The 12271-nt window shown below is 50.8% G+C and overlaps 1 protein-coding gene across 8 annotated transcripts in view; it reads left to right on the forward strand.

Annotated features, from left to right (window-relative positions):
• Positions 1-3083: 3083 nt before the first annotated feature.
• LOC122383509 (protein bric-a-brac 1-like) overlaps positions 3084-12271 on the forward strand; it is a 33186-nt gene continuing 23998 nt past the window's right edge. For 7 of the 8 annotated variants that reach the window (XM_043370017.1, XM_043370022.1, XM_043370015.1 and 4 more), the window contains exons 1-6: positions 3084-3257; positions 4706-4891; positions 6267-6452; positions 6873-7115; positions 9623-9740; positions 10116-10163. In XM_043370017.1, coding sequence (XP_043225952.1) covers positions 4709-4891; positions 6267-6452; positions 6873-7115; positions 9623-9740; positions 10116-10163 — 778 coding nt within the window. In that variant the 5' untranslated portion in view covers positions 3084-3257; positions 4706-4708. Of the gene's footprint in view, positions 3258-4702; positions 4892-6266; positions 6453-6872; positions 7116-9622; positions 9741-10115; positions 10164-12271 lie in introns of all 8 variants that reach the window. The other variant, XM_043370016.1, reaches the window with a different exon arrangement.

The following is a 12271-nucleotide window of genomic DNA, read 5'->3' on the forward strand; positions in this document are numbered from 1 at the left end:
GACCATCTGTGACCTATTTCTCGAGATCATTTTTTTTTTTTAGAAATTTTGTCCGAATGGATGTATGGGTGGCTATGGGCCCGGGTGCCCCGCTAAGCAGAGCTTGTTGCGAATGACACCACGGACCCGCCACCCCGCCTTGCGCTGGAGTTGGGTTGCACCATGTGAATACCATATTTTGACTGTACGATCTTTATCTCATACGATCATTTGGCGTACGATCATTTACCTGGACAACCTTTTGCGAATACGATCTTTCGTCCATACGAACATTATACTGTACGATCTGTACCAAAAGATCCCATACGATCTTTTGGCATACGATCATTTTCCTTGACGATCTTTAGCGAATACGATCTTTCGTCCATACGAGCATTATGCCGTACGATCTTTATCCATTACGACTTTTTGGCATACGATCATTTTCCTTGACGATCTTTAGCGAATGCCGAATACGATCTTTTGTCCATACGAGCATTATGTCGTACGATCTTTATCCATTACGATCTTTTGCATACGATCAACTTCTTACGATCTTCTGCCATACGATCTTCTGCTTTACGATCTTTTGGCCCGCGCCCGGCTCACCGGTGATACTTTGGATTGAAAGTTTAACGTGCCGCAGGTAGATGGCTGCACGGTCCGGAAATGTTTAACCAGAATCGCGATTCTGCGTATGTTGGCTCCTATTATCCGCGCGTTTCCAGTCTCTTTGTTATTGTAAACGCTCAAACTCGTGAAAGGATGTTGTTCCCACGCATAATGGTGGTTGTTAATGTCACGTGAACGTCAGGTCATGGTCATTGACCTACGATGACCTTGATTAACTTTTCAAATTTTTTATATTCCTTAGGTAGTTTTTGGAGCAGATTTCGAATTTAGCATTCATCTGAAGATTTGCAAAGTAGTTTTAGTGCATTCGGCTTCGTAACATGTTCAGTTACGACGCCGTTAGTGGTGGTCGACACGGTGACTATAAATAACAGATGGTGGTCGACACCTAGGTACAGGGGCGGCGCCACGGGTTTTCGATAGGGGGGGACGGGGACCGAAAATCGAAAATCCCAAAAGTAGATACTGATCGTGTATGCAAAAAAAAAAAACGAGGCACGTAACGCCGCGAAACTTGGCAAGGCCCAAAACACATCGAATGGTGCATCCCGTTTCCAAACTTATCCTAGGACACCTAAGATCGATCACCTTTTCAAGCATCCTTGCCTCTAAATCAAAATTTGCAGTCTTGCCAACTCAAAGCTGGTTTCCTACAAGCTGCGAATTGCTTAGGCATAAGTAGCAGTGCCAGCTATTCTTACATTTCGTACTTTCAAATTTTCGATCTTACGTCTGGTCAGCTTCAGGGCTTCACCATCATATACATAGTCATGGAGGAAAAGTGGGAATGTCTTCTGCTCTGACAAGTGCGCCAAAACTGCAATATAATTTCAGAATCATGACATCACCACCTGATCCATATGCAACGGGCAGGGTGCAGCTAATGGCTAGCCGTCAGTGGTCATGTCATCGGTGGTCACTCAAAAGGCCATGCTAGGTCATAGAAGGTCACCAACCGTTATTAGATCACACTTTCTGATGGATTTTACTTGCCAAGAGCTTCGCGGGAAAAACGAGCGCATGCACCGTTGAAAAAATTGAGTGAAAGGGTCTCAGGTCCGGCGACCTCTGCAGGTGAAATGCCCCAGGGTAGGATTCCGGTCCTTGTTGATTAACTTCGTCAAAAATGGCAGTAGAGCTGTGATGTCGGCACCATTGTGTTCGTCATGATCGAGCTGGCACGACCTGCATCGTTCTCATATTCACCCTCCAATCGTAACAACTACAGCAGGGATTGGCAAATGGCGGGGCACCCCCTTTGGGAGGTAATGAAGGTCTCTGGAAACCTCATCCCACATCTCTTAAGCATTAGTGGCTCTCCTTATGGAACAGGTTTCTTGACTGGTCTGTTTCACCCCAGAATTCAAAGACTAGTCAAGGTAAAACCGAGCGCACCACAGTGAGCACAATTTGATAAGCTGGTGTATCTCAATTTTCATGTAGAACCTTTCACGTATCACGGACCTAAAACCCTTTCGTGCACTCATGCAAAAGCAACTGCCATGTTTCAACAGCTGGTAATGGCATTTTCACAGCCGCTGACGTAAGAAGGGGAGGGATGGGGGGCTCGATTAGACCCCCAGCCGTTCGGCCGCCGACCGAACTTAGTTTTGCAGAAAAAAAAAACGAGTGCTATCGAACCCCTTGACGAGAGGGAGCCGATGCTATATCCAATTATAAGGTCTTGGGCTACTGCGTGCTTTTTTGGTCCTGCCTGTGATCTATCCGAACACTTCTCCCCACAAGTGCTGGGGTTAAATGGCATAGATTTCAAATGGTTCCTGTGGTAGAACTGCCATGCTTGAATTTGACTCATTAGGAATGGAAAATTTTCATATAGTAACGGAAATCAATGGAATTTCAGCTTGGTTTTATCGGCAATGGGGTCTGGCAGTGGGGTGGGGAGGTAATAAGTAATAACCCTGCCTGGCGCCCCAAAAAGGGGGCACGATCCCCGAGGCCCTGCCGATCACCTTATAACTACAGACATCACAGCTCCACACCTTTTGCAGATGGCCAGGACCCCTGCGATGCATCCCAACAGCAATCTTTATTCAGAACCTGCCTTGATTAACCAACGATGCATTAAATGCCACGGATAGCTCTATAATGCATTATTATCAACTATTGAACGGGCCTCGCCGATAGGGGGGTACTGTACCCCCCTAACTTTCGATAGCGGGGGACCTGTCCCCCCCGTCCCCCCCGGTGGCGCCGCCCATGCCTAGGTATCGACTATGGAAAGCTGGCAGGACGCCTACTAACTAGTAACTACCTGAACTGACCTGACCCGACCAGGCCAAAATACATGAATGCATCATTTGTGATCCAAACTTATGAAATTCGTGATCAGCACCGCGAAAACCCCTATAACAGCTTCACTTTACGAAGCTTTCACAGGTCCCGATTTTCCCTTGCTTGGCAGCCTTTTCTTGATTTGGTAGCCGTAGATACTGACGCACTGACGCACGCCACGTTTGTATAACTTGAATTCAAACAGTGGTCATTATTAAAAAGGTATTATTGTTATTTATTGATTTCTTTTTAAAGATAGGAAACATTTGATGGAGTTTTCCCCTAAGCGTTTTGTAGTATCTTAGCTGAAGCAATAACACAAGAAAACTAAGACAAACGCAATTCGAAAGGTAGGCAAATCAATGAAATCCTTTGAGCCAGTGCATTTGCTGCATCTCACTTTTTATATTTTGATTTCAAATTAAAATTGAAATGTCAGTCAATCGCTTAAAGCCTTTTTGTTTTTAATGGTTGACTCAGGCTTCCTGGTGGCATGTGAAAATCCACCATACTGATGGTTAAATATCCATAATTCAAAACGTAAAACTATTAAACTGATTCTGGACTCTGGTTAACAGCGAAGGTAAATTTATTTTGTACCTACTTAATGCTATTCACTTTAGGCTGATAAGTGATTATTAAAATCACTAAGGGATTTTTGTATCCTTCCATAAACATACTCAAAATAACACGTGCATGGCTCCATTCATCCTGTGCTGCATGCTGGTGCTTTCCCTCATACATCAATAAACAAGATGAATGGGAACTGGCCTCCTCGGTCCTTCCTCCCAGTCCCCTGTCTGACATCTGTGCTCTCCTTGAACAGATGAACCAGCCCCCAGTGAAAGTATGCAATGTGACCTAGTGTTTGTGATGTAGCTAATAAGCTTTCAAATGCCAGGTACTGAATGCTAAAAGATATCATTTGGAATGGTTTTGAAACATTCCACCTCGCACAGAAATACTTAGGAAACAGACTCCCAATTCCCGGCTCCTCCCAGACTCCCGCTGCCTTGACTTACTTCAGCCGTAGTATTACCTATAGCAGGAGTCTCAGGTGCCACCACCTTTTTGCAAAGTCTAGACTTGTCAGTTCTTGAGATATTTACCCAATACGCTTATAGAAGTCTTCATCAAGTCGAAGGTATTACAGAACAAAACATAGCCTAACCTGACCTAACCTTACCTACAACCTCAGTTGGGGAAACTACGAGGCAAATATCAAAAATTGATTGGTCAATAAATGGACTTTTGATGACCATATATGGGCATAAATGCAGCACCTGCTTCTAAGGGTGAAAAACGGTATAACAAGCCGGTACTTGCGGTATCGCGTCCACTTATTGGAGAGAAGAGGCATCCATTTTTCACTAGGAAATAGCGTGATTTGATTAAATGTGGCGAATTGACTCGAAAATGGTGGTAGGAAAATGTTTTTTCTGCAGGTTCTGGGCGTCACGGTGACTATAACTGGGCGCCACAATCAGCTGCCCATTCAATAAATGGATTGGTGTTTTGAAAGAAAATTGATAAAAGATTTAATTTAATTACAATAAACAAACATATTTAATTTTAAAATAATAACTTTTTTTAATAAATTTAGTCCTAACCATTTTGATAGGAAGGATTCACAAGGACAGAGCCACCGCTAAGCGAAGCTTGTTGCAGTGACCCTGCCCTTAGAAGGATGTGTTCTTTCCTTTCAGGTATTTGTGTTGTGAATTTCTCCAGTGTTTAGGGGGCGCAAAAGGTAGCTGTCATACCTGACACCTGTCCCTGTGTACTCCCACTTCAGCAGACAATGAACAGCCAGAAGTTTTGTCTGAAGTGGGACCATTTCCGGACGAGTGTGACGTCCGTGTTCAACCACCTGCGGCGGGACGGTGAGCTGGTGGACATCACTCTCTGCTGCGAGGGACAGCGCGTCAAGGCACACAGGATGATGCTGTCGGCCTGCAGCCCCTACTTCAGGGAGCTGCTCAAGGTTAGACACGGGGTGCTGAGGGCGTTAGGGCCGCTGATTTGGAAAATGGGAGTGGGATTCTTCAGAATGTTGTAAATTGGCAATGCAAATTGTTCTGGAGATCTTTTGGTAAGTTTCTCTAGCCGATGTCTGTCAAGTGTCTTGTTGCAGAATGCAGAGGCAATGGTGGCATTTTAGATGTAGATGTGTTTTGAAGGTACCCTTGTTTAGAGTGTGCATATTTGCATATTTTGCATTTGCTTAAGTTCACAGATAGCCTCATTCTTCCAATATCCTTCCTGTCTGGCTATACTTGTCTTAATACCTAAGCATGGATGCTTGCAGATTGCAATACGCAACCGAAGTCGTGACGTCACGATAAGTGGCTGGGGCATAATCAGCTGACGGCCCCGTGCTAAAGCAATGGGGCAATATTTTGCCGATCTTTCCCAAAGATAGTTTTAGAAGCTGAATTTAGGACAACGATGTATGATCTATTTTTCTATGAAAAAAAATATTGCAAACTCTAACAACGCAAAGCACAAAATTTCGTGAAAACCTAATTGGCGGCGAAGTTGACGCAGAAATACAAAACATTTTATATCAAGAGGTTTAAAATAATGGATTTAAAATAAAAAAGGTTTTCAAAACAACTTATATGGTGAATTTTCTCCTTTGCTTTTTACAAATAAAAAATTTATCCAGCTCAAACTCAAATATGTCAAACCTTACGCATCAAAATCCTCCCGACGCGGTCACAGTTCGCATCTCAAGGTCATGTATTTGGTGCGTCAAGTTCGCCGCCCGTAACAATTTCGCGAAATTCGGTCCTTTCCGCTTTGAAACATAGCATTTTTTGGGCGTAGAAAAATAGAATATACTCAGTTTACCTAGAAACTGGCCCCCAAACTATCTAACTAGGTCCAGCTTGTTCTAAAAATGCTGATAAAATTTCGTCCCATTGCTTTAACACAGGGCCGTCAGCTGATTATGCCCCAGCCACTAGTCATGACGTCACACTTCGGTTGCGTATGCTCACAAGATGTAAGTATCCAGATCCCTCATATCCAGTACAGACTTATTCAGCAGTCAGTACCCTAGCAGTCTCATTCCACTCTGATGTCACGCCTCATTGCTCTCTCAGGAGAATCTGTGCCAGCACCCCGTGTTGGTTGATTGTCCCCTGACCATCTCTAAGTGCTTTGCAGGAGAGCCTGTACCAGCACCTGGTGTTGGTAGGTAGCGGTCCCCTGACCATCTGTATCTCCGCCTCCACGGGAGAACCCGTGTCAGTACCCGGTGCCGTCCTCTGACACTCCCTCTCTCCACCTCAACAGGAGAACCCTTGCCAGCACCCGGTGCGGTCCTCTGACACTCTCCCCCCCCCCCTCTGCAGGAGAACCCGTGCCAGCACCCGGTGTTTTTCCTGAAGGACACCTCGGCCGAGGACCTGCGCGCCGTGATCGAGTTCGTCTACAACGGCGAGGTGAACGTGGCACAGGGTCAGCTGGCCAGCTTCATCAAGACGGCCGAGATGCTGCAGATCAGGGGGCTCAGCGGCGAGGACGAGGACGGCGCCGCGGTGAGACCGACACCCGTCCGGGGACGAGACGGACGCCCGGGCGGGGCACGGTGACGGGCCGGGGACGGGGTAGGGACGGCAGAGGAACGGCCATCGGTCTAGAGAGGGATGGTGACTGGGGTGGGACTCTTATACAGAAGAAAGCTGACCAAATGTAGCATTATTAGTTTGAAAGATCTGGTATAATGAAATTGCAAGGAAAAAAGAGTATGGCTTGATTTTAACCATGATAGACGGTTTTGATTTGCAATACAGATAGCTTTGACGATGCTTACTTGTCGAGATGAAATTTGTACTGTTCCTATAATTGCAACAGCAGTACAGGCATCACCCCTTGCTTTCCACTGACCCACAGACTATCCTATCGTGCAGCCTGTGCGAGCCCAGTTCTGACCTCTGCCTGTCTGCCCTCTGCCGCAGGGCCCAGTGTCAGGCGGGACGCCCGCAGCGGACCGGCGGCCGCCGCCGGCCGCGCCGCCCGAGCGGCCGCGCTCGCCGCCGTCCAAACGCCGCCGCCGCTCGGGCTCGCCGCCCGAGTCTGCCGCCCCCGCCCCCGCCCCGGCCGGGCCGCCGCCGGTGCCACGGTCCCAGCCGCCGCCGCCGCCGCCGCCGAGCCAGCCGGACGAGATCACCGTGTCGGACCACTCGCCCGTCAATGTGAAGGTAGGCCGGCGCTCTACTGACGGACCACTCGCCCGTCAATGTGAAGGTAGGCCGGCGCTCTACTGACGGACCACTCGCCCGTCATTGTGAAGGTAAGCCGGCGCTCTACTGACTGACCACTCGCCCGTCAATGTGAAGGTAGGCCGGCGCTCTACTGACGGATCACTCGCCCGTCAATGTGAAGGTAGGCCGGGTGAAGGTAGGACGGCGCTCTACTGACGGACACTCGCCCGTCAATGTGAAGGTAGGCCGGCGCTCTACTGACGGACCACTCGTCTGTCAATGTGAAGGTAGGCCGGCGCTCTACTGACGGACCACTCGCCCGTCATTGTGAAGGTAAGCCGGCGCTCTACTGACTGACCACTCGCCCGTCAATGTGAAGGTAGGCCGGCGCTCTACTGACGGATCACTCGCCCGTCAATGTGAAGGTAGGCCGGGTGAAGGTAGGACGGCGCTCTACTGACGGACACTCGCCCGTCAATGTGAAGGTAGGCCGGCGCTCTACTGACGGACCACTCGCCCGTCAATGTGAAGGTAGGCCGGCGCGCTACTGTCGGACCACTCGCCCGTCAATGTGAAGGTAGGCCGGCGCTCTACTGACGGACCACTCGTCTGTCAATGTGAAGGTAGGCCGGCGCTCTACTGACGGATCACTCGCCCGTCAATGTGAAGGTAGGCCGGGTGAAGGTAGGACGGCGCTCTACTGACGGACACTCGCCCGTCAATGTGAAGGTAGGCCGGCGCTCTACTGACGGACACTCGCCCGTCAATGTGAAGGTAGGCCGGCGCTCTACTGACGGACCACTCGCCCGTCAATGTGAAGGTAGGCCGGCGCTCTACTGATGGACCACTCGCCCGTCAATGTGAAGGTAGGCCGGGTGAAGGTAGGACGGCGCTCTACTGACGGACACTCGCCCGTCAATGTGAAGGTAGGCCGGCGCTCTACTGACGGACCACTCGCCCGTCAATGTGAAGGTAGGCCGGCGCTCTACTGACGGACCACTCGCCCGTCAATGTGAAGGTAGGCCGGCGCTCTACTGACGGACACTCGCCCGTCAATGTGAAGGTAGGCCGGGTGAAGGTAGGACGGCGCTCTACTGACGGACACTCGCCCGTCAATGTGAAGGTAGACCGGCGCTCTACTGACGGACACTCGCCCGTCAATGTGAAGGTAGGCCGGCGCTCTACTGACGGACCACTCGCCCGTCAATGTGAAGGTAGGCCGGCGCTCTACTGATGGACCACTCGCCCGTCAATGTGAAGGTAGGCCGGGTGAAGGTAGGACGGCGCTCTACTGACGGACACTCGCCCGTCAATGTGAAGGTAGGCCGGCGCTCTACTGACGGACCACTCGCCCGTCAATGTGAAGGTAGGCCGGCGCTCTACTGACGGACCACTCGCCCGGCAATGTGAAGGTAGGACGGTACTCTACTGACGGTGTCGGACCAGTCGCCCGTCAATGTGAATGTAGGCTGATATTGTATTCTATAGATAGGTAGTGTGGTGGGTCTGGGCTAGGTGCAGTGAGGCTGGTGGGAGCTCCGATGGGACGCAGAGGCGCCAATGAACTGGGGTAATCGGTAATGTGGTCCCGGCTGCTCTATCAGAGCTGCAGCGAGCCTGTGTAACGGACAGTGTTCTGTGAAGATCGGCGCCAAAGCACGGTAATCACTGTGGGGTGTTTGTTTAGTAGGCGTATTCTACCTAGGTGCGCCCCTTTCTACATATGTTTTCGAGTTACGGTTTTACAGCATTGCCCAGCGGCCAGGACAAAGTCAAACTTGACAGTAGTGTGGGTTCTTGGTTATTGAACAGATCGTATGCAGTGGTGTTTGCTGGACTTAAACTTTGTTCTTATCCCGTAATGTTGCGTCGAGTTTTATGTTGCTGTAGGCTAGGAATGTTTGCATCAGCGACTTTTATCTCTTCCTCGTGAAAAGCTCAATCGCTAGGTCAGGTTGCATTTTGATGGCAGACATGAGACAACGCAGCCTGATCAGCTTCCAGTGGGAGCTGACTCACTGGCACAGTGACTAGTCGCTCCGTCCCTCCCCGGCGTCACCGGCGCCCTGCGTCCCGAGTGCCCCTCGGGACGTGGTATCAGTGGTATCTGGTATCTGGTATCAGTGGTCAGTGGTATCTACTGACCGTTCTGCGTCCCTGACCGCCCTGGGTCTGTGCTGATCCTGTCCTCCTGTCCCCTCTGACAGGTGGAGGCCGACCTGGCCAAGACAGAGGACGACCCCAGTCTGTGCCCGTACTGATCGCCCTGTCAGTGACCGCCTGTATCAGCTGTGCTGGCCGCCCTGTCCCTGTCCCCTCTGGCAGGCGGAGGGGTCGCTCCGTGTCCCTGACAGTCCCTTACTGATATGTACCCTGTACTGACCGCGCTGTCCCTGTCCCCTGTGACAGGTGGAGGCCGACCTGGCCAAGACGGAGGACGACCCCAGCCTGTGCCCGTACTGACTGCCCTCTGTCTGTGCTGACCGCCCTGTCCCCTCTGACAGGTGGAGGCCGACCTGGCCAAGACGGAGGATGACCCCAGCCTGGAGGCGGCGCTGGGCCGGGTGGTGTACAACGAATCGGACGCCGAGCTGACCTCGCTCACCGCCGACGACTCGCTCGGTCAGTTATAGACGGCACTGGGTCGGACCGCGGGGACAGTTAGGGCTATCAACACCAGTCATGGGGCTCAGCTGTGGGAGCGAGTAAAGAAGCTAGGGGAGGGCAGGGTGTCAGCCGCTGCCCTCTCGAATGCACCCCGATCGGCCTCTGTCCGTGTGCGTACTGTGCATGTTACCCCGTCTGGCCTGTCCGTCCTGCAGGCGAGGCAGGTCCGTCCGTCCGGCCGCTCCCTCTCGGTATGCACTGTGTAGTGTTAGCGCCACCCCGTGTAACCGGCCTCCCATCCCCATAGGCGAGGCGGGTCCGTCCGACCTCTCCCTGCCTGTACTGAGTAGTGTTAGTGTCACCATGTGTAACCTGTCTGTCCCCCCACAGGCGAGGCGGGTCCGTCGGGTGGACTGTCGGCCGAGCGCAGCATGCAGGGTGAGTACCCGCAGAGCTCAGAGGGCGCTCAGAGGTCACCCAGAGGTCACAGGCAGTCCAGGGGTCACAGGGGCCGAGACACAGCGCCAGCGGCACCGGATGGAGACGGTAGAAAATGTCACCTTATATAAATTCCGAGCTTCTCTTGGAACCAACCACAAAGCAGTGATAGAGCAACGGTTATCTGTTAATGGGCCATGAGCCTGTTGGCGATTTATTTGAATAAATAAATAAATAAATAAACGGTATTATGTGAAATGCTCAGTGTGGTTAAATGCATTATTTTTTGTTGATAAGTAAACAATCAATAATCTTTTTTTGTGCTTATTTTGTGAAAAGCGAATGCTGTTTAACTTCTAACATGGCCAGTATTGTTGGTGCATCCTTTTTGTATATTTGCATTTCTTTGCATTTTGATTAACGTTTAACTACATCGTCTTGCATATCGGTTTGTTTCAATTTATTGAGAAGGAAGTGTCCTTATTATTAAGGGTCTGATTACTCGAAAGGGTACCTAATGACCTTTACTTAAGGTAAATACTTAAGGTAAATTAAATTTGTCTTGTGTCAAGCGCAAGGCTATCACTGAGTTTAAAATCAATATTTTCTATAAACTAATCGTTGTAATATTTCCCGATGTGCCGGACGCCTGCCGTGCCGTCCCCTGGTGGCCCCGTGCCGTCCCCTGGTGGCCCCGTGCCGTCCCCCTGGTGGCCCCGTGCCGCCGCGGAGGGCCGCACTGTGACCTCTGGTGGCCTCTGGGCGGTTTGTCACTGTACCCGTGCCATCCGGGGGCCCCGGGCGGTCTCTGCTGTCACAGACCGCACAGCGGCGTGTCTAATTACCGCGTCGGCACACCGAGCTAAAGCAAACTGTCGCCGATCACCACAAGTCGCTACACACCGCCTCCTGTCGGGCAGCGCGATGTCCTCTGACAGCGTTCTTAGCTCAAGCTGTCCAATTGTCGATATTCAAATTATCCCATTAAATGTATGGCATCTATTGAAAGTAAATTTGCATTTCTGGTCCAAACGCATCACAGTGCAAAAGTCTCGGAGCGTATCTCTTGCGACTGGCCGTTGAACAGTGCATACGAGTACTCAATACACTCCCCAGGTCATGAATCATGGGCACTTTGCATTGCTCCCCTTGCACCCTTTTTAACCCTTTGAACCATGTGCATTGCTCTTGAGAGATATCTATATTGTCGATGATCATGGCAGTCCAGGCGCCCCTAAAACCGAAGCAGCGCCATCCCCTGCACACAGTTACATACGGCCCTGCCACGCGCACAGCCGCCTCGCGGTCTCCTCCCCGCGCGGGCCCCCGGATGGTGGCGGGGTGTTTCGCCGTGTGTGTTCTCGTCAGTGTTGGTATTCTCGAACCAGGCTCCGGCAGGATATTTCTGTAAAGCTCTCAGCTTTCTTAAAATCTTACACTCAATATCGACATTCAGAGCAAACGGTAGCGAGTTGCATCATGCTAGTGAAAAAGGTGGATTGGATGATGAAATGGAGAAAGTCTCTTTGAAAGTCGTCATTTCAAACAAGGCAGCACAGACGGTGAAACACGCTACCTTTTGTTCCGTATGCATAAATTTATATTTGTTACTCGTTATTGTTTAGAGGTGTTTGGGGACTAGGCAACATGATGCAAACGCAAGTAATTATCTGAGGCGCACGAGCCCCTTCTGGCCTCACGGAGACAGATATTGGACATGTCACACGCAGCCGATCTCGGCCCGTTGTCCACGCTGCGTGCGGGTGGACCATTCTTCTCCGGTCTCCTGCTGGCACTGCTGACGGCGTCTAAAAGAATCTTCCTTCGGGCATTCTGTAGCTGGGTTGCCGACCTCATCCCAGAATGGTTGTATTCTCTTGTGGTCCAATACAATAACAATAACGTGGTCCTGTCGGGCACTCGGATGGACGAAGTCCTCCCTACGCCTGCAGGCCCCTGAGGGGAACTGTCTCTCCCTGCGGCCGTCCACTGACACTGGCGGTCTGAAGCCGAACTGTGCTGCAACGCCGTGCGGTGCTCTGCCCTGCTCGAACACTTTTCTGTTTTACGAGTCAATGCCTGACCCGGCATTATTCCTTATCTTCTTT

Source organism: Amphibalanus amphitrite, unplaced genomic scaffold (assembly GCF_019059575.1).
Source record: "Amphibalanus amphitrite isolate SeventyFive unplaced genomic scaffold, NRLGWU_Aamphi_draft 000165F_arrow, whole genome shotgun sequence".
NCBI classification, from domain to species: domain Eukaryota; kingdom Metazoa; phylum Arthropoda; class Thecostraca; order Balanomorpha; family Balanidae; genus Amphibalanus; species Amphibalanus amphitrite.